General features: G+C 37.6%; 1 protein-coding gene and 1 long non-coding RNA gene across 2 annotated transcripts in view; one reads left to right on the plus strand and one right to left on the minus strand.

Moving 5' to 3' along the window:
* The window catches only part of LOC125239564 (monocarboxylate transporter 12-like), a 70,834-nt gene extending 56,262 nt beyond the window's left edge, over window positions 1-14,572 (plus strand). Inside the window, exons 15-19 of the mRNA XM_048147194.1 lie at window positions 4,182-4,287; window positions 8,083-8,156; window positions 9,338-9,484; window positions 11,162-11,303; window positions 14,246-14,572. Of these exons, the coding sequence (XP_048003151.1) occupies window positions 4,182-4,287; window positions 8,083-8,156; window positions 9,338-9,484; window positions 11,162-11,298 (464 nt within the window). The 3' untranslated portion in view covers window positions 11,299-11,303; window positions 14,246-14,572. The remainder of the gene's footprint in view (window positions 1-4,181; window positions 4,288-8,082; window positions 8,157-9,337; window positions 9,485-11,161; window positions 11,304-14,245) is intronic.
* Window positions 14,573-16,196: 1,624 nt separating this feature from the next.
* Window positions 16,197-21,118, minus strand: LOC125239393. The gene is made up of 3 exons (XR_007178525.1): window positions 20,677-21,118; window positions 19,316-19,932; window positions 16,197-17,522 (listed from the first exon to the last, which is right to left on the minus strand). It is a non-coding gene; the product is annotated as an uncharacterized LOC125239393 (long non-coding RNA).
* Window positions 21,119-22,695: the final 1,577 nt, after the last annotated feature.

Below are 22,695 nucleotides of genomic sequence, written 5' to 3' on the forward strand. Positions count from 1 at the left end.
AAGAATTCTGGGTCTGCTAATGTAATTCCCGAAGGGATATTTAGTGTGCTCACATTAAAGACTTCATCATGAGATGAAGATATGACTGGCGACACTAAGAATTTAATGCTTGCTTTGAATGAATTGATTCTGGACTGTATTATAGCTTCGCATTCCCTTTTTACCACAGAAACCTGGTCATGAAAGCCAGTTATTGTCGATTCGATATGCTCAGATTGCAGACCTAATGACTGGTAAAGTGACTCTGTCATGAAGCAAGATTCACTGCCTGAATCTAACATGGCCTTAACTTCATGAGGTCTACCATGAACATCTACAACCTGAATTAACGCTGTGGCAAGGAGAGCTCGACGATTCGAGCTCGAAGATTGTTTGTTAATTGTTGACATGGTCGTGATAACGTCATTAGCCGCACTTGACTCTGCCTGAACTGCAGCAGGCTCAGCGCGCGGTGCCGGGGTGCTCGAAGCTGCCGTGATCGGCGCCGCACCGGAGGTGGCGTTCGACTCCCTATGCAATAAAGAATTGTGTTTGCTGCCGCACCGTCGGCACGGACCGAGTCTACATGCGCGTACATTATGACCTGCCCTTAAACAGTTGCTGCACAATTTCATCCGTCCTACAAACTGTTCCCTAGCATCAATTTCTAACTGAGCAAATTGGTTGCATAAATATAAGGGATGATCACCTCTACAGTGTGGACAATTATATTTTTTAAAGGCAGGCTTCACAACTGCAGCTAAGCCACGAACATGTCTATTTGTAGCCTTCGATGACGAGTCTTGTTTATAATTACTTGCATTTTTGCTTAATTCGATAGTCTCTAATATGTCTGCCCTATTTTTAAGAAATTTTGTAAATATTTCTAATGTAATTTTTTCGTGTGTAACCTTGTGCTCCTCCCATTCGCGAAGTGTGAGAGAATCTAATTTTGTGCATATAATGTACACAATAAGTGTGTCCCAATTCGCTACTGGTTCGCCTAAAATCTGTAACGCGCGTAAGTTTTTATTGCATGAATCGACAACCCTACGTATTGATGACGCAGACTCCTTTTTTATGACCTCTTCATCAAAAATTGCCTTTACGTGGTTCTGCACTAATAGCCTAGTATTGTCAAAGCGTTCGCACAAAGATTTCCACGCCAAAGTATAATTAGAAGCAGAAAACTCTAACGCATGTATGATTTGAGCAGCGCCTCCCTCCAAGGAAGCCCGTAAATAATGGAATTTTTGAATGTCGCTAATGTTTTTATTCGAATGTATAAGAGAGGTATAAACGTCGCGGAATTCAAGCCAACTTTCGTAATCACCGCTGTATTTAGGTATTTGAATGGTGGGTAATTTAACCCCAGCAACGCCTTTATGTACATGTTTCACCGACGCCACGTCATCCTCACTCTCGCCAGCCGAAGAGTAGAAAGTTTCAGAAGCATTATTTGCACGTCTGCCGGACCTTTTATTACCTTTAAATGCGTTACAAATCTCTTGGGCCCTGGCCAGCACAGCAAAATATTGAGATTCAAAATCTGACCTTTGTGCTGTTTGCGTCTGAACTTCCCCCTCTGTGAGAGACAGGCACTCGATGCCGGTCTGAACCTCCTCGAACTCCGCAAACATCGATTCAATGTTAGACATACGTAGTTTTAATTCCAAAACCTCAACTTCACTGCAAAGCAAAACATCCTTAAAAGCATATACGTTACAAATTTCGTTAAACGACCTTTATAAACTCCCCGTTTTTTTACCAGCTCGGCTAATCGTGCCATTGTGTTTATAAGAAATAATTACTATTAATTAATTCAAATTTGTATTTATAAAGATTACAAGTTATTACAATTATTAATATTTACTGACACTATTGTCTAATAGTACGTAAATTTGCTTCAAAATTAATGAAATACCTAATTCGCAATAATAATTTAATATTTTTTATGCCAACATAAACAAATGTGTGTTTAAGTATAAGATAATTCAATATATTTGATTTAATTCGCACTAGTCGAACTAATCAAACCAATAAATTTATACGAAATAATAATTAAATATGAAATAAAACCATTTGCATTTCAATATGTACAATATTGAAAGAAAAGGCAAATATAATTGATTGAATATGTTAATTAATTGACACGAAACCAATAATTGAAGTAGGAAATTTCCGAGCATATGAAATTAAATAAATAAATTGAAAAAACGGGTATAAATATATCAGCTAACCAGAATGCAAGTAGGTACTCACTGCCTTTTGTACGAATTCCTTATCGCTGAGCGCCCGGCGGCCGCTCGGTTAAAGATGAGTAATTAAGTAGTTATATTTTTTAAGTTTTAAACTTGAAATATTACGAAAACTGTTTGATCCTTAATGCGGTTTATTCTTGAATTCGATTAAGGGGACTTTAATCTACACGTTTAATAACAAAATAACCATAAAAAGGCAGCAATTTGGGCACAAAGTTAAAATACCTAAAGGGGCAAACAAAATGTATCGGACTCACTCTGACCGCTCGCTTGTTGCTAAGTGGATTTTCCTTGTAATCACTGGCTCACTTTACACCGTCACGTCACCGATTCTGGGGCAATCCATAAAGAGATCTTCTTCTTAATGCTTAATGATGTGGCAGAAGATCCTGGTGGCTCCAAATCTTAAGGCATGACGTCCGGGTCGACAGGATCAGAAATTATGGTTGATACTTTCTTCAATAAAAAATTGCATTCTTGACATGCGTTTAATCGTAGTAAGTAATTAAATTACATGATTTTGGTTAAAATTAAGAAGGACGCAAGTACGTGCGAGCGCGTCAGTGTCGTATGCATTCTGGAGATGCAGCAATGGCCGTTGTCCTCTAAGAGGCGGGGAGGACATCCGAACAATCCCGAACAGTCATCAAACGTACAAAACACTTCCCATGAATTGAATCTGATTCAAGTACCCGATTGGTAAAAAATGACTTAATTGTTTTTGTTAATTTCGGTGTTATATAGTGATAATGTTGTACGATCATGTTCCAAATTTTGAAATAATACGACTTAGGTCATTTAAATGAAATTATTTCGTGAATTGAACAATACCATTTGTCGCGAGAGTATAGTAATGCCATCTATTGTTTTACGAGTCAAACATATAAAACGATGTACTGAGTTACACGTCTTCCTTTATTTAGTTTAGTCTATGATGGTACTAATATGACTAGGACCTTCATCCCTGCTCTTATGTTGATATGGCCCTGAGGGTAGGCCAACACTAGCCCCTATGGCTGAACTTAAAACCATCATGGCCCATTTTGTTGATCTTACTTAATCAAATTGTGTTATTTGAGCATTTCTTTTTTTTGCCATTTTTTTATTTTGATTGTTTTAGGGAATTTAAGGTCAATTGTACTCAGAATCACAAGTACTTTCAATCTCACTGGGAGACAAAGTGTCCCAGAATTTCCATACATTTTTGTTACTTTCCTCTTTTGTTACCCCATACAACATGTACGGAAAATGGTAAAAAAAAACGTATGGGACAATTTTTTTAACTACTAGGATTGAAAAAGCTGGTAATTCTGAGTAGAAATAGCTTTTTTTTTTCAAAAATATCACATTTTTATAAAAGTGGCAAAAAAAAAAGAAATGCTCATTTAGTGTGCTTTCTTCCCGGGGGTGTCGTGGAAGTCGGGTTAAATTGTGGCGTAGGAGAGAGGCTGGCAACCTGTCACTGCAATATCACAGTTTCGTTTTCTTTCAACCCCTTTTCCAAGAATGACACTGAAGGCTGAGTAGGTTCATCTGCTTACCCTTTTATGGGAAACAGGCGTGATTGTATGTATGTATGTAATAGGTTACTTTTTGTTTTCTTATGATATTTTGCCACAAATAAACGCAATCCATTGTCTTCTATGTGTTGATCTTCTCATACATACATACATACATACAATCACGCCTGTGTCCCATGAAGGGGTAGGCAGAGCACATGAAACTAAGGTTTCAGTGCCACTCTTGGCAAATAAGGGGTTGAAAGAAAACGAAACTGTGACATTGCAGTTACAGGTTGCCAGCCTCTCGCCTACGCCACAATTTAACCCATATACCACAGTCGCCTTCTACGACACCCACGGGAAGATAGGGGGTGGTGAAATTCTTAACCCGTCACCACACGGGCATCTTCTCATATTTACTTTATATTTTATTTTTCAGGTCGGCTGGTGGCGATTAGTGCAGTGCTTGACCTCTGCGGACGGTTAGGGTTGGGCTGGCTCTGCGACCTACAGCTTTTCTGCCGAAGAAAGGCTTATATCCTAAGGTAACTCTTTTTAAAAATTCTAGTTTTATCCATACTAATATTATCATTTCGCCTTTGTACTGAAACTTTTTATTTAAAAATTTATGTGTTGTATTCTTTTCTTGTACACTAAAGTGTTTACTTACCTACTTATAAATCGGAAAGTATGTGTGTCTGTTTATGTCCGACGCGTTTAAGTTTGACGTGTCTGTCTGTCCGTCTGTCTGTATGTGTGTCTGTCTGTTTGTCTGGCTGTCTGTCTGTCTGTGTGTGTGTCTGTCTGTGGCATCGTAGCTCCCGAACAGATGAACCGATTTTGATTTTTTTTGTCTGAAAGCTGAGTTAGTCGGGAGTGTTCTTAGCCATGTTTCATAAAAATCGGTCCACTATATCGGGGTCGGGGGTTTTTTCAAAATTTTTATTTTGTAGTTAGGTTATTATCTTTGTTAGCGATCTAACCTTTTTTATAACCTTTAAATACAATAAGTCAGTCAAGAAGAATATAATTTTTGTTTGTCAGTGTCAAATGTACTATGATTCTAAATATATGTCTTAATTTTACAAGATGCTAATTTTATTACAACAATACAAATAATTAATGCAAGTTCACGCACCTTAAGTCAATTACTGGCGTGAACATATGGTGACCCCGACGTGATTTACGTAATGTTGTGTTATAAAATACTCGAGAGTTGAAGTTTCGCCTAAGTGACTTAAAAAGCTCTCGTTCACTTAGTTTATGCTCATGGACTTCGTGGTTGATTATACAGTTTTTGGAGTCGCCTAAGGCGTCCTCCGGGGCCTCACGGAGTGGAAGCTCATTTTGAGAGAAGTTGCATCGAGTAGAACATGCTGAACCTTGGCCTGTCGGACCAGAAACAAGCCAACCTAGATTAGACTCTTTTAGGGTTGGTTTGTTTTTGCCTAATTCGATTTTCTTGCATTCTACAATATCCCAAAATACATCACCGCCCAGCATTATGTCGATTGGGGACGGATGATGAAAATTAGGATCCGCTAACTCAAGAGACTTAGGAATGTCAAATTGGGATGTATCAATTTCAAAACTTGGAGCAGTTTGTGCTATCTTTGGCATTATTAGACATGGAACATCAATTTTAAATTTACCGTCTTTGGATTGCACTACTACATTACACAGTTTTGAAGCACTGCCAATTATGCAATCATTTAACCCAGTTATAACATTTTCGTCATTATCAGTGTAGGTAAAGTTCAACTTTCTTTGCATTGTTGCAGATATATATGAAGATTGACTCGCTATGTCTAATAGTGCTCTAGCATTGTGAGTTTCCTTTGTTACAGGATTGACTAAATTCACTTCAGCAGTGCACAAAAGCACGTAACCTTTCTTAGCCTGAGTGAATGAAGACATTGCGGTAGTAATTTTTGTGTTTTTAGATAAATTTGTCTCATTGTTGTCATTAACTTCAACGTGTAATAATGTGTTGTGTTTTTCATGACAGTTCCTACATGGACCTAAGCGGCAACGATCATGATTATGTCCAGGGCGCAGGCAATTCTTGCATAAATTGTGTTTCGAAACTTCATTATTCCTACCCTCTACTGACATTGCCTTGAACTTGTCACATTCGTAATTGAAATGATTTTGTTTGCAAAATGCACATATTATTTTTGTTTTTGTACCTATGTCATTATCACTAGCTGTGTACTCGTATTCATTGTCACTTGTTAGTAATGTTGTAATATGTTTGTGTTGCTTTATAGGATGATTAGTTTTGTCCTGTTTTTGCGTAGAAGTACCGCACTGTATCGTCTCTAAGACATCTGCTCGATTACGAAGAAACACTAACAAGTCATCGAGCTTGGGAGATACTTTAAGTGTATTTCTGTGTTCTTCCCACTTTCTACTAGTGGCGGCATCTAGTTTGGACACCATCATGTATATAACTAATGTATCCCAACTGTCAGTGGGCTCTTTGAGAGTGTGTAAGGCACGTAAGTTTTTGGAATAGAAGTCAATCATGAACCTGATAGCCTTGTGGGATTCTCTAGTAATGGGTTCAAAATTGAACAATGCCTTAATGTGATTGTTGATCAAAATTCTTTCGTTATTGTACCGCTCGCATAGCAAATCCCATGCGGTTTTGTAGTTGTCACTTGTGAACTCAATAGACTTTATAACTATAGCTGCTCCACCCTCCAAAGATGAACGCAAATAATGAAATTTATTGATTGCTGGGATGGACTCGTTATTGTTTATTAATGAATTGAAAGTATCACGAAACTCCATCCACTTTGCATAGCTACCATCAAATGAAGGTAATTTTATAGTCGGAAGCCGAATTGGACAATGGACAGGTACATGAGAACTGTCGTTTGTATGAATAGAACCTTCGGCCCGAGAAATAGCTGTAGCATATTTAGTAGTCACTGGTTGGTTAGACTCAAGTATCAATTGTGACAATGAAATCAACCTTATGATGGAATCTTCAACTTGTTCCCGCTCTAATAGCTGATCGGCTAAGTTGATGTCATCCAAAGTTTCAATTTCTGACTGCACTTCATCAAATTGAGATAGTAATTCTTGAAATCGACCTAGTTTAAGTTGAAGTTCACCGAATAAAGCCTTAGTGAAATTCTCCGTCGAAATCGCCTTTATAGTGTCAATATATTTTTCAAATAAAGTAACTTTTGCCTTTATAGTGCCGCGCTTGCGAACTAACGGCTTTAGTTTGTCAGACATTTTGTAAAATTAACTATATTTGCATTAGTAATTATACTGAGAAACTGGCACAAATAAATTGAACAGAAAGTACTAAGAATAAATTGAAATTCAAACCGTGTAAGCCACCGTATTAAACAAGTGGCAAATGGGAGAGCTGTCTGCATGCAGTGATGCTGATATCCTCGCGATCAAGCGGATGAACTACGCAGATAGCCAGCTTACACCCGTATCTCCGGAAAAATCTTGAAGGCATCATATAGCTATTATTCCCTGAAAATTATAATGACGCTAAAACAGAGTACGATAATATGCTATATTTTGCTTTATTTCGTTTAAAATTAATTCCGAAAAATATGTAATTTATTGAACTAATTTTCCTGGACTATTCTTATACTCACTGGACTATTTTTATTTCATTGGACTAAATTTTAACTCATTGGTCTATTTTGAAATTTGAATAAAAATTGTTGTAAATATAAATAAAATGGATTTCTAGTTGTTATAGTTAGTAAGGTATCGTAGTATTTGTAATGTTTTAAATAAATTGTAAGGGTACAACCTTGAGCAGGATCGAGGCAACCTTGAAAAACGTGTAAGTGATTAAGTTAGTTATTGAAAGACTCCACGCCAGGGTTTCCTTTCCGTCCTTTGTAGCTCTGTTGTCCTTTTATTGTTTTAGCCGGACTCCGGGATTCCGCTCGATTCCTTGATCCGATGCTCCGTATTTAAAGGTACTTGTTCATGAAACGTCGGGGTCACCATATGTTCACGCCAGTAATTGACTTAAGGTGCGTGAACTTGCATTAATTATTTGTATTGTTGTAATAAAATTAGCATCTTGTAAAATTAAGACATATATTTAGAATCATAGTACATTTGACACTGACAAACAAAAATTATATTCTTCTTGACTGACTTATTGTATTTAAAGGTTATAAAAAAGGTTAGATCGCTAACAATCTTTCTAACCCCAACTTCCCTAAAATGGGGGGTGGAAGTTTGTATTTAGCATTCCGCAATCTTCGAATTTTACGCGAGCGAATCCGCGGGAAAATGCTAATAGTGTAGGTATAATTAAGTATTTAATTGTATGTAATTAATCATTTCAGTATCCTGATCGCTGGGATCTCAGTTCTAACGCTGCCTAGTCTAACTTCTTGGTGGGCCCTAGCCGTCGCATCAGGTGAGATAAATCGCTTAGCGAAAGTTATAAATATAATAATAATAAAATAATAAATATTATAGGACATTCTTACACGTACAGATTGACTAAGGCCCACGGTAAGCTCAAGAAGGCTTGTGTTGTGGGTACTCAGACAACGATATATATAATATATAAATACTTATATACATAGAAAACATCCATGACTCAGGAACAAATATCTGTGCTCATCACACAAATAAATGCCCTTACCGGGATTCGAACCCGGGACCGCGGCGCAGCAGGCAGGGTCACTACTGACTGCGCCAGACCGGTCGTGAAAGTTATCCACACCAATAGGGGATTTCATTACCTTATCATTCTCACACTGACATACTTGCCACCACGTGACGGATGCTTTATCCACGTAGGTAAGTGATAAAATTGCAAGCATCATAGGCCTGCGGGTTCTTCAAACTATCAAAACGATTTGTTGATATGTAATTTAACTGAAATATAAATACGTGTTGGCCTAATTTAGGGTCTCACTGCTGGCCAAAGGCCTCCCCTCTTGCTCCTCTCAAGAAAAGGCCATTTATACATTCCTGCCAATTTGTAAGGCTTTCCTCAAACCTATGGACTAGCCGACTTCAGTATGAAGAATCTAACGCGTCGGAAAGCTACCGAGCGATTTTTGGTCGGCGTAATACGATTCCGCGTCGATAGGTTTGGGGAGGCCCTAAAAGCGTCCCAGTCGTCCCGCCTTTCTTTTTTGGTCGGTACCACAGCCGGCATCATCTTTGGGATAAGAGATTTTTAAATGATTAAGAGATTAAATGATAAGAGTTTTAAATGATTCACGGTTAGTTTCATTAGACTTATATTGACCGGGATCAAAAAGGTACTCACGGTATATATCCCGGTCCAACAAGGAAATGGCGAGATTGGGACGCTTTCAGGGCCTCCCCAAACCTATCGACGCGAAATCGGCTTTCGCGGACCAAAAATCGCTCGGTAGCTTTCCGAGGCGTAACCGTCTTCAAGTTTGGAGAGGCCCTGAAAGCGTCCCAGTATCACTGTTGTGTGGGTATTCATACCAAGATATACATTTATGTACTGGCGGGTAGAATTAAAATAAATCAGTTGCTATGAATACGCCTTTCATTCACTACATGGTGACAGCGGTGGGAAGTCTAACTTACCTTTTATTCTGTCGTTTGCAGGAGCATACGGACTCTGCCTGGGTTGCTGGTTCCTCCTAGTGCCAGTATTACTAGCGGACACCTTCGGTACAGCGCGAATCGCCTCCTCCTACGGGCTTGTGAGAATGTTCCAGAGTCTAGCCGCACTCTCTGTTCCACCCACTGCAGGTACAGTCACCGGCATAAATAAGTGATGATTTATTTATTTATTTCTAGACCTTGCAGTGGCGTCGTGTGAAAATTTTCGTTGATAAAGCTGGAGGGGTTTTCAGGATCTGTTTTGTATGAACTTCTACAGATACTGTAGAAGTATACAGGGTGGGGCCTGTAACAAAAGCAAAAAATTAAACTGTAGGCTGTACTCCTTAAACTGACCAACATTTGTTCAGTGACTTTTAAAAATTATGAAGTCTTTAAATTTTCAATTTTTCATACAAAATAAATATTAGCTTCAATGTACGCCATTATTGTTGTCATTGACGTTGTCTGTCACACTTTAGACTTAACAGAATTTGCAATACATTACCTCTTAGAAAAAACTTTCAAGGGTGATAAAAATCAAAATACAAGTTATTTTTAAAAGTCGCTGAACAAATGTTGATCAGTATAAGGAGAATAGCCTACAGTTTAATTTTTTGCTTTTGTTACAGGCCCCACTCTGTATAGTATGAATTTTCTGAGATGAACTTTTCGCTTTAGCCGTAATCTGTTAAACAAAGACCTTTGTTTCTATTATTCCCGGCGGCTAGCTCCCGTTTCCACAGCACGTGCTAAAGTCTCAGTGTAGTTAAAAAGCAACTATCATGATAGCAATAAGGTTCAAATTTATTAAACAGTTTGCAGTATGCAGGTAACTTTTTTTTGAAGATGACAGAACGTGTTATCTCCGAAAGGGCTTTTTATGGATTTGAACCTTATTACTATCATGATAGTTGCTTTTTAACTACACTGAGACTATAGCACGTGCCGTTTAAACGGGAGCTAGCCACCGGGAATAATAGAAACAAAGGCCTTTGTTTAACAGATTACGGCTAAAGCGAAACGTTCATCTCAGAAAATTCACACTATAGTAGTCATATCTTTCTGCTCCGGTTTTAGTAAGCACACATTCTGACGGAGTGCCCCAAAGATTCTATATCCGGGTTGCTCTTTTGACGACCGGTCTGGCCTAGCGCGTAGTGACCCTGCCTGCTAAGCCGCGGTCCCGGGTTCGAATCTGGGTAAGGGCACTTATTTGTGTGATGAGCGCAGATTTTCTTCTTTGCATCCTGTTACCCTCTGCTGGGGTGTAGGGCTCGAATCATATTTCTCCATTTACTCCGGTCTTGGGCAGTTTGGGTGACCTCCTCCCACCCCATGCCTAGCACCCTGAGCTCCTGCTGAACCGAACGACGCCACGTCGATTTAGGGCGGCATGGTTTGCGCTTTCCGGGTACATATTCCAGGTGAGGGCCATTTTGGATAGGTGGGTATCAGGTTTTCTGAGGATGTGTCCAATCCAATGCCATTTCCGCGTCTGTATTTCTTCTTGTACGGGTGCTTGTCCAGTTATTCTCCATAAGTGGGCGTTTGTGATCCAGTTAGGCCAAAAGATACGCAGGATCTGCCTCAAGCATTTGTTCCCAAACACTTGGAGTTTTGACATGAGCTGAGCTTGATGTTTTGTGATGAGCGCAGATATTTGTTCCTAAGTCATGGATGTTTTCTATGTATGTATGTATTTATGTATTGTATAGTCTCCTAACACCCATAGTAGAAGCTTTGCTTAGTTTGGGGTTAGGTTGATCTGTGCCCCAATATTTATTTATTTATTTATTCTTATACCTTACTTATCAATACTTCCAGGTCTTGTTCGCGACGTGACCGGCGGCTACTCCTGGTGTTTCTACGGCATGGGCTCGTGCATGGTCCTGGGTTCGATCCCCGTCGTGGCCTTCCATCTGTGCACCAAGAACGAGGACGCGGAGTCGGGGGTAGATTGAACATGGTAAGCTAAATGTATAACATATTTTTAAATTAAAGGCAGGACTCGAACCTGCGACCTTTGGCCTAGGCCAAACGAGACGTTTCTGCATGAAAAAAAAAAATGTATAAAATAAGTTTTTTTGCAAAAATGACATTTTTGGCACTAGCTTTTATCGCACAGTCATCTACTTCTCTCCGAGACGTTTCTAAAAACCCCTTAGGCCGTTTTCACATCATCCGATCCGATATCGGATGTAGGAAGGATGTAAAATGTAAGATTTTTGCGCTTCCAGGTCTTCATTTATGTATTTAATAGATCATTATTACTAAAAAACGATATAAAACGCAAAAATTGCGGATTTAATGCCGATGGCACTCTCCTACAACAGTTTTTGTCCGAGGCACCATGGAACTGCCGATATCGGCAGGACTTATAGGCAGGACGCTTCCGACATTTTTTGGCATGCCGGACCCCCCGTTAGTTGTCGGCCGATAATATTTGTTTGTGTGCGTATATAATGTATGTATACGTTTGTAGTAGTGTGCGTGACAAAAATGGCGTCTATTAAACAGCTGCTAATGATCGAAATTCAAATTAGTTGACAATTTCCATTGAAAAAAAAGGTTGTAATGCATCGGTCCGAATTGCGGATACTAGTTTTTTCATCTTTTTGTAGATATAATTGAATGTAAAATTATTTATTTTGCCTGACACCCTGAGTATTTTTTATGCTCGTTATTTTTATTTTACAATATAATATTTAGGATATAGTGCTTATATAAAATATTTTTTAAATATTTTTTGACACAAAATCATACTTCATTGATTTGGAACAATGCGTTTTATCGGACCGACATCCGACACTATCGGAAGCGTTTATCGGATGTAGGATGTCGGTCCGACATCCGATATCGGATCGGATAATGTGAAAACGGCCTTACTCGATGGGGATACGACGTTTCATAACAGAGTTCCTATGACCACCTTTCTGCTCCATCATCAGATCAGCTCCATGATACCATAATATTGCAATATCGCGTGATTTACAATTTACATATGTATGCAAAATTTCAGCTCAATCGGAAACCAAATTTACCTTTTTTGTGTCAAATTCAGCTTCTACGTTAAGACCCAAACTAACATATACTAACAAGGCAAGTTGAATAAAGTAATAACCTAACCACAAAATTAAAATTTTGAAAAAACCACCGACCGCGACATAGTAGACCGATTTTTATGAAACATGGCTAAGAACACTCCCGACTAACTCAGCTTTCAAACGAAAAAATCAAAATCGAAATCGGTTCATCCGTTCGGGAGCTACGATGCCACAAACAGACACACACACAGACAGACAGACAAATAGACAGACAGACAGACAGACAGACACACGCACAGACAGACATGTCAAACTTATAACACCCCGTCGTTTTTACGTCGGGGGTTAAAAATGAGTTTAATTTAATGGAACATATAAGTAAAAGCTGGCGAAAGTTCGCCTCGTATTTTTATTAAGAAGTATACGATATTTATTATTTAGAATTTTAGATATTTGGAATAATTTTATTGGGGGATGTAGATAAGTAAAGGTATAGAGGAATAAGTAAAGAAAGAGTTGTAACTCCATACATCAGTAAATGCAAGTTATTTGTAGTGACATCTAGCGTCATCCACGCGCCAATCATGCGTCAACTAGCCTAAATTATCAGTACTGCTACTAGTCAATAGACGTCGCGACGAACAAAAAGTCTAATGCTCACCAATTTTTAGGTAATATTACAAATATTACAATAGTATTAATCAGTACTCTGTTTACAATTCCTTCTGCTTGTAATACAAGTTGTAAACTGTTTTAATATTACATTTTTGGCAGACGCGACACTATTGGCACCTAGTGTCGAGTAATGGTACTAATAATTTAGGCTATTTGACGCGTGATTGACGCTAGATGTCACTACAAATAACTTGCATTTACTGATGTATGGAGTTACAACTCTTTCCTCACTTATTCCTCTATGGTAAAGGTAAGGTCATATTTTTTTAACAAATACAATGCAATATTTTTAAATAGAGTCTGTTCGGAAGGGTTGTGTTATACAGGGTGTAACAAAAATTGTGGTGATCCGTTTAAGGGCGTATTCAGTATCGTATTCTCATCAGGAAAAAGTAGGATAAAAATTTTTTTTCGCAAAAAATTTTTTTATCTTTGTATGGAGATTCGACCGATTCGCGCGGCCCGGCTCATACAAAAGTGAAAATTTTTTAGCGAAAAAAAAATTTTCTTCTACTTTTTCCTGATAAGAATACGATACTGAGTACGCCCTTAAACGGATCACCACCATTTTTGTTACACTCTGTATATTAGGACGTATACATTTTGTGATTCTTCTCTTTCATAACAGACTAAGGGCCAGTTGCATCAACCACATTTGACAGACACATCATCGTCACGCAGCAGACGTCTATGGAACTTCCCATACAATAAAATTTAACGAACGCTTTAACGATGACAGACGGTTTGATGCAACCGGCCCTAAGTAATGATAACAAAAGCCATACACCTGCGAAGAAAGTACCAGTAGTATAGTACATTACATCAGAGGCCGGGAAAATGAGGATTTCCGGCCAAGTGGGTATATACGGCCAAGCGAGCGTGCGAGCGAGGCCGGATAGGGATACGAGGCCGGGAATCCGTTTTCACGCCGAGGCATGTATAGTGCTTTTCTCAAACATACAATGAAATAAAAAAAAAATGCTCTAAAGGACAATATTTTATAAAAAATAGTTACTTTGCAGGCCTAGGCCTGAAAAATAATATGAAATCCCTTTACAGTCCTCTCGAGTTGTTGCGCCCAAAAAGCGATACTTCCCAGCCCATTTTAAGGAACGTAAAGACAATATTTCATTGCATGTTTGAGAAAAGATACATTTAATTAATTAATTTGTTATTATTTCACTTTCAGGTAGCTCGTCTATCTGTGTTCGCTCCCCGGGACTACGGTAGTGGAATCTGTACTATCTAAATATCCTGCATCTTAATACTACTCCCGTTATAATACCTACTAACTTTCAGAAAGCGTTTTAGCTTTGACTGTGGAGTTCGTTTCGGATATGAATACTTTGGTTTTTGGATGTTATAAGTGTAGTATTTTAAGGTCTAAAATTGTCTTGATTAGTGTGACTAAGTATTATTTTATTTTTGGTGATTGATTAAGATTATTTTGTGAGATTTTGTAATTACTCGTTAATTCGTGTTATGTGTATTAATTTGTTCTTGGGTATTTTCACGAAGTTTTGTTTTTTTTTTTCTCTATAAGCCTAAGTTTCAACTGTTTTTATCAAACTTTTTTATAGATACCAACGTTCACTCGCATTCAGGTTCATCAAATGCAATGTCGTCGTAAAGTATACAAAATTACCACATTGTATGAGGAAATAATCGTTAATTTTCTCGATTTATAATATATATCATTTTGCGATAAAGTTTAAAATATATCATTTATAGAAATCGATATGAAAATAGTACATACTTCAATTCACTATTCTAGTTTCAGAAATATTTCCTTGTGAATTCCTCAATATGGATACTTTTCGATGACACTTCAATCATATATTTCAATAGAAACATACGTTTGGTAAATTCGGTTTTGAGAAACACGTCTAAAATTTTAAGATTTTGAAGAAACTGACAACTTCTAACCATACAATTGCGAATACCATCACTACATTGCATGTTTAATTTCGATGGCTTTAAATTGGCAACGTGTAGCACAAAAATGTGCGACATCTCTTTAAAATATCATTGTTAAAATAATTAATTATGTCGCACATACAACGCTACGCACTATTTACATTTTGGAACTATGACATTTTACTACGTATTTACACACTCGCGCTCGCTATTTGTTTTGTCACCTCACCATTTTCACGAGTGTGTACGCGGTAGGGTAGTCAGTATTAAAATTTAATAAAAAAAAGTCTTACTGGACTTAGTAGTCTACTGGTTTAGAGTAATATGTGAGTGTGCACGGGAAAACGTCCCACTTTGTCGATAAATTGCTATAAAGCCGTTTTGTCAGTTTATTCATATAAATATACAAGTAAATCTCGCCTTAATAGTAACCGACTAAGTGGGACGTTTTACTAAACACACTCACATTTGTCGTTTACCTACAGTACAATTGTGCCTTTCCATCACAGCAAATCGAATTATTCAGTACAATGAGACCCTTTCCAACTGATATTCCAAGAAAAAACATCTGATATGGAGAACCACAATTGGAAATTAAACGAACTTACCTGTAAGTGAAGTTCTATTTCAATTATATTAGCTGCACAAATTCCGAAATGATATATATTAACTTGTAGTACGCCGTAGTACATACAGCCCCTAGCCATGATATTTAGAGTAAATATTAAAATTTTTAAACGAAAATTCAAAAAACGTTGCGTCACATTTCCGAACGGCGCGTCTCCGTCACGCCGTTCGGCGCTACCAACTTCATTTAGTTTAGAGTGATATACCAGGACATATAACTTCACTGCCAGCGACCCGCTAGGCGATCCTCAATCGCAAGATTACAGAGCGGGAAAAAATATGCTACATAATAGCTACATAAGTATATGCTTATCTTGTAACGCGTAACTCGCGCTGGCAGTGAATATGCCAACTGATATAAAATAATTTGGCTAACAACTCAGCAAAGCCAGCCTTATCCTAAACTTTGTCAGGGATAGCTCCGGGATCCCTGGTTGTCTAGGACAACGCGGGTCCTGGGCGGGAGGGTTATCATTTCGGAATTTGTGCAGCTAATATAATTGAAATAGAACTTCACTTACAGGTAAGTTCGTTTAATTTCCAATTATTATTACGCTGCACAAATTCCTTCAATGATATATATTAACTTGTAGATGTTTAGAGATATACAAAGTTTATTTCTGGCTTTGTATTAGGTATACAATGTTAGCCTAGCAAAATTATGTTTTATGTCAAGATTATGTGAATTTTTAACACGTGATAATCCTTAATCACTTAAATTTCAAATTTCTAGTGATATCATCATTTACCAAACATTAATAAATGTATTTAAACCAAAAGGAAATCCTTCCTTATTAATATTCATCTAGTACCATCTTATAATACTTATGTTTTATAACTATCACAATCAGCAATGATACATACTATCTTTGTTTTTAAGAATTAACAACTCAACAACTATAGGTACATATAAACAAGTCTTCGTAATATATTACTGCTTACAATTTTACATTCATTGTTAATTGACGGAAACACTTGTTTCCTAACTAACTAGACATCGATCATCGATGCTCTATCAAAATCAATTGTAGACACTAAGGGCCTATTATAAAATTTATCGATAACTTTAGAAGTATCAGGCCTGATGTTTTTCTGGTTACATCAATATTGACTCCTAATCGATTTGCGGCTAACACCGACGCATGGTGGGTCAAATGGGAGGTGAAAATGGAGGTGTCAATACCACTATCTTATTTACTTAATCCACCTACTAATCTAAGTGGTTTCTCATAGGCAATAAATAGTCGTTCACACCCACCACATATAACTATGTTGTTATGCACTCGTTGATCCGTACAGCTACCTACTTTAGAAGTTTTAATAAAGTCTGAAATTTTTATAAGGATCTTTTCAGGATAATGGTAAATAGTATTACATAACTTTATCAAGTACAGATTTTGCACTCCGTGTGCTGTGACAATTGCTAATAGGGTGACTAATTTTTTACTCGGATATTTCACACACTTGTTGACAACGTTGACAAATTGTTTAAAACCAATTACGTCTCGATATTTAGGTTATGGTGGGTATATACGAAAAAAAAACGCACCTTCATAAAGCGTATCACGTTATCATCTGATGAGATCTTTTCTCTCAATAAAAGCACCAAAGCAGATGTGCAACAATTGACACTTTCATACCCAGCTAGCCAGCTACCTCGTTACACAATTTGTTAAAACCTAGTATTTGTGGAATAGATGTCTTAAAACAATTAATATTATTTTCCACAAAACATATTACATAATATTTAATATGTAATATGCTGGTATATTAATACCAGCGTGTCAAGTACGTGTGATACTGCTTGACGGTGTTGGGCGCGAGGGACTGCAGCATGACGTCACCGCCGCCCCCTTCAGCGCCAGCGCTGCCCGGAGAGCCCCGCGGCAAACAGGATAACACGTCGCTGAAACTGCTGGTTGCTGGAATAACATATATATAAATGAGAGCTGGGGCCCAATTCTTTGCATTTGACTTGACAAGTTTTATAAAATTGAGCTTGCCACTTGGTATAATAACAATACCTCTTGATTTTTGTAGAATACATAGATATACATATATGTTTTAGAAAAATCATTTACTTTAGGTATTAGTGTGAATGGGGGAAATATCGTAGAAAAAATAGGGTGTCCATGAAAAAGTGAATGCATTTAGCATTTGCGCGACTAGCAGATAAGTCTATATCCAGATTTCTAAAACACTGCAGGACACCCTCTAAACATTCATCATTTAATTCACATTCAAATTCCGAATGAGCCTTTTTAGATTCCCTATCGGCTATCACATTACGTTCGGATTTAACATATGAGGCAAATATTGTGGTATTCGTAATATGTCTATCTTCACATTCACTCCACTGCCAAATTTTGCCTAGCAATTGAATTAAGGTGCAGGTAACATGTCCCCCCGGGCGATGAATATATATAAGATAACTGTTGAATTATCTATTCTTAAAAGAATCTCACAGTCAGATAGGATCAGATCAGAACAAAATGTCTTTAAAGATAAGAAATGCGCTATAAGCTCTAGATAATTTATGTGATGTTCTCTCTCAACATCATTCCATAACCCGGCAGCTGTCTCCCTACCACAGGAGCCGCCTCAACCTGTCAATGAATTATCACTATAAATTTCTCTATAAGATTTATTACACTAAATTTTGCATTTAGCCTCATTTATAGTTCTTGCCACCATTCTAATTCATTTTTTACACTAAGCATATAAACATAATGAAATCATAATTGTCATTATTTTTTCTTAAATATGTATATTTTTGTCTCTAGTTATTTTGTATACATGTAGCCATATTCAGTGGCAGGACAAATAGAGACTAGCAAGCCAGTTAAACGGGCAACATCCCTAATATAACAATTTGACAAGTTTATAAATAAATTTATTTCTTATTTAACTTTAGATTTATTCTTATCTGGTAAAGAAATATGCAATTTCTTAGAGTCTAATATGAAACCTAGATATTAGACAGCATATCTTTGTTTTAAGCAGTTTTTTCTTCCTTTAAGCCCCAGATAGGAAATGATATCAAATGTAACTTAGTGTACTATTTAAACATTCGTCATGAGAACTTCCTAGATAGTTGCTCATTATGCAACCTTTTAGATCTTATATGTTTCATGACAGGTCTGAGTAGTCACTGTACATATAAGGAAACATTTAATTCTAAGGGTAAAACTTGAAACTGAAATATTTCAGTATTGGACAAGAAACAGGTATTTCCTATATTTATGGTGTATATGTATATATATATATATATATATGTCAAAAAATAGGGCATCTTGAAAATCTAAAGTGCTCATGAAGCAATTTTTGTGCCATTAGTTTCCTCCTGAGTCCTGACATGTAAATTAATAAATTCAATTAATTTTTTAGATTCTTTAAAAAGTCAAAATAAATCACTAATCTCCGTATGATTCTGCCACAACAATATTTTAGACACATATTACTTTCCAAAAGAATTACAACTCACAAGGTAAATGTTTTACAATACCTTTTATTAACAGTTCAGACATAAGTGTTTAGTAAACACCACACTGTCAAAATCAGAGAAAGATATCGATTTAGGAATAACTGATTGTAATGTCATAAATAAAAATGAGATTTTGTTCCCAGATGTCCAAGACCAGACCCTTGGGTCATTGGTCATATTCTGCCAGTGCGCCAAAAAATATTTAATTTGATCGCAGTAACTTATACCAACCTGATCATTTAACAGCTATTGTAATAGTAATATTGCTGAGTGCGACACCTCCGCTGATGATGTGGCTTGGCAGAAGAGGTGGTGTTGTTATGGTTTCCTGTGGTACAGCTTCTGACCTTGGGCTCTGGGTATGTCTCTGTGTTATTGGTTGGGCCCTTGAATTTGTATCTTCTACTAGGTTATATCTTCTTAGGTCTCTTCAGATCTTCCCTAGATTATTCAATGGCATTTAAAAACTTTTTAGCTATGTTTTCTCTAAAAACACTAGTCAACATCACAATATTTTAAGGTCCCACATACAATTTTATTGTAAAGACCCGACGTTATAAACATCCTTTTAAGTTGTAACTCCCTGCGTCTCACAAAAGATGACCAATTCATTCAGCAAAAGTTATGAGGGCCAAGCCAGTGGCAAATAATGCGCTTGAGACTTCAGATTATTTCTGTTCTATGGCTTTATACTTTGTAACTTCTGGAGCAGGATGTTTCTTAGTTGACTTGTCCTTTCTTTTCTTTATTTATCTCTTTGTAAGCTGGAAAAAAGGTTTTTGCCAAAAAACAACCTGCTCAAGTGCCTCACCGAGAGGTTAAGACTTCATCGCTTAGATCTTCAATTGCTGAAAAATAGGAATAGCATTTTAGTGCACTTACAAAGCAATGAGACAGCCTAGGTTGGCATACCACTTTTGATTAACTCTAGGATAAAGAGCTGTGCCTAGCCGAGCACGCCACAAAACCCAGTAGATATATCCAACATAATCCAACAAGAAGTTTGGACATCCACAGCAAGTAGCAGTAGGTTTGAGTAAAAAACTCAGTGCTGTCGGCAAGGAATGTGTCTAGTATGACAACACCACAATGCCTAAGACTGCTGGCAGCGAACGCACCTAGTATAGTACGCCAAGATTGCCAAATGCAGTTAGCAAGCGGAGATACCTAGTCTAGTATTCCAATTTTGCTCAGCACAATCTTCACATATAGTGCCAGATGCAGTTAGCAAGCAGAGATACCTAGTATAGTATTCCAATCTTGCTCAGCACAAACTTCATACAGTGCCAAATACAGTTAGCAGACAGAGATACCTAGTATAGTATTCCAATCCTGCTCAGCACAAACTTCAAACACAGCGCCAAATGCAGTAAGCAAACGGAGATACCTAGTCTAGTATTCCAATTTTGCACAGCATAATTGTTGTTCCATGGCAGTATTGGCAGTGCAAGGTGTAAAATTCATGTGCATGACCTTCAAAAACATACAACACCAACATCTCACTAGCGGTCAGAATGCGTTTAACAAAGCACACACCACTGTCACCTCACAAAAATATATTAGAAGTTTGAAATTGTAAATTCTTTTCTTACCATTTGTGCTTCATTATGGAGGTCGTCAGAATCTCAATGACAACCAATGGAGATCTGTTACTACTTCTCGACGCCGCAGGCAGAGATGGTGATCTCGAATATAAGGCAAACCTAGGGCGCGGTTTGGATCTTGTAAGATAACGCAAACAATAAAGTCCGCAATGCCCGCGATCATGGCGGCGAGGGACGCCCGCGTTGATCGGCTTTCTTCTATCTTCCTCTCCTACTCTTCTTATTTTCTCGCCTAATTTATCAAACAGATTACTTTCCACACTGTCTAATTTTCTTCGATACATTATAATTCGCATTTTTTCCACTTTTATACGCAGAAAACACTTTAAAATTAGATGACGCGTAATGGCCGTCGGCTGCATGAAAACGACAATGAAGTTGGTAGCGCCGAACGGCGTGACGGAGACGCGCCGTTCGGAAATGTGACGCAACGTTTTTTGAATTTTCGTTTAAAAATTTTAATATTTACTCTAAATATCATGGCTAGGGGCTGTATGTACTACGGCGTACTACAAGTTAATATATATCATTGAAGGAATTTGTGCAGCGTAATAATAATTGTTGGTAATATTAACTTGAGAGTGTAATATTACAAGCCTTCAACGTGTTCTGTCTTTTGGTGTGCTTTATACCGACGTCTCTTCTGTTAAATTGTGTGTAGCCAAAGGTTTTGTACTCGTATATAAATTGTTGCTAAGTGTGAGTTGGAGCGGTTTTTAGACCAAAGGGCATTTAGTAAAATTCGTATGGGACATGTAAGTCTTGTGTAAAAGCCGTCTTTTACTGTAAGTAAAACAGGGCCAAATGCAACGAGATAAAACGAAATCGCTATGAATAACTCTGCGATGAGACCTCTAAGTTTTTTTATTATTATTATAAATGGGCTTACTCTTGGCCACAGACTAGCCAAATGCAAAGACGTGGCCTACGATGGAGTGAGCTCGCTAAATCTCTATTCACCCCGGTTAACTGTATGTTACACGCGATGCCATATAAAAAAGTACTCGCTCTAAGTGTTATAATTTAACTAATGTACCTACCTAACTGCAGTATTGATAATTTATACAATGTTGTGGTATGAGTTTGTGTAACCTTATCATTGCATTTAAGCAACTTTGCGTAAAAAATCCTGAAGTACATCAATTTAATCAAGCTAATTTATTGCGACTTTATCGAAAGTACTTTCGCTGCAAAGTGCATGGCGAATTTATCAATGAATTCATTCATAATTTCTCCATGCACTTTTGCAGCTGATAGTTCGTTATGCAAAATATATCACTACTTTAAGCAATATTATTATAAATTTGCTAAGTACTCTTTGGTTAAACACCTCTAAAGTAAGAAGGTATTCGATACAGAATTTTGAAAAACAGGGAAGTATATTAATACATTAAAGTTAATATACTAACGCGATAAGTTAGCAATGAAAGCCTCGAAGTATTTATTGTGTCAATACCATCTTGTCACTGGGATTTCATGTAGGATAGGGATGGCTGGCTGGAAACGCCGCAGAAAGGTAGTCTGGCTCTGTCTCGCCAATACTCAAGAGTGATAGAGATAGATAGCTACGAAAGAGAGATTATTATCCTGAGCGTTTGTGCTTTCGGTTACGCACATTGGAGTGACTAGAGATATAATGTAAAATGTGATTTACCTGTTAATTTCTTAATTCACCCAAATCTCTATTCACCCCGGTTGACTGTATGTTACACGTGATGCTATATAAAAAAGTACTCTAATACCTCTGCCACACTATGCCCTTCGCGCTGCCGCGATGTTGCCCTCTCTGGCCACACACTGCCCTAATCGCGGGATTATCGCACTAGGTTGTTACCGGCCCTTTGAGTCGCGCCAAAAAACCGACAAAATAGGGAGCGGTGGGCATGACGAGCGGCATGACGAATAGCTCGGACACACTATGCCTCTGCCTACTTTCGTCGCTACTTCCCACGCCGCTCGTCGAGTGTGTAGCAGAGGTATGATATTCATGAGACTCGACAAAGTTGT

Source organism: Leguminivora glycinivorella, chromosome 25, assembly GCF_023078275.1.
Source record: "Leguminivora glycinivorella isolate SPB_JAAS2020 chromosome 25, LegGlyc_1.1, whole genome shotgun sequence".
Lineage (NCBI taxonomy): Eukaryota > Metazoa > Arthropoda > Insecta > Lepidoptera > Tortricidae > Leguminivora > Leguminivora glycinivorella.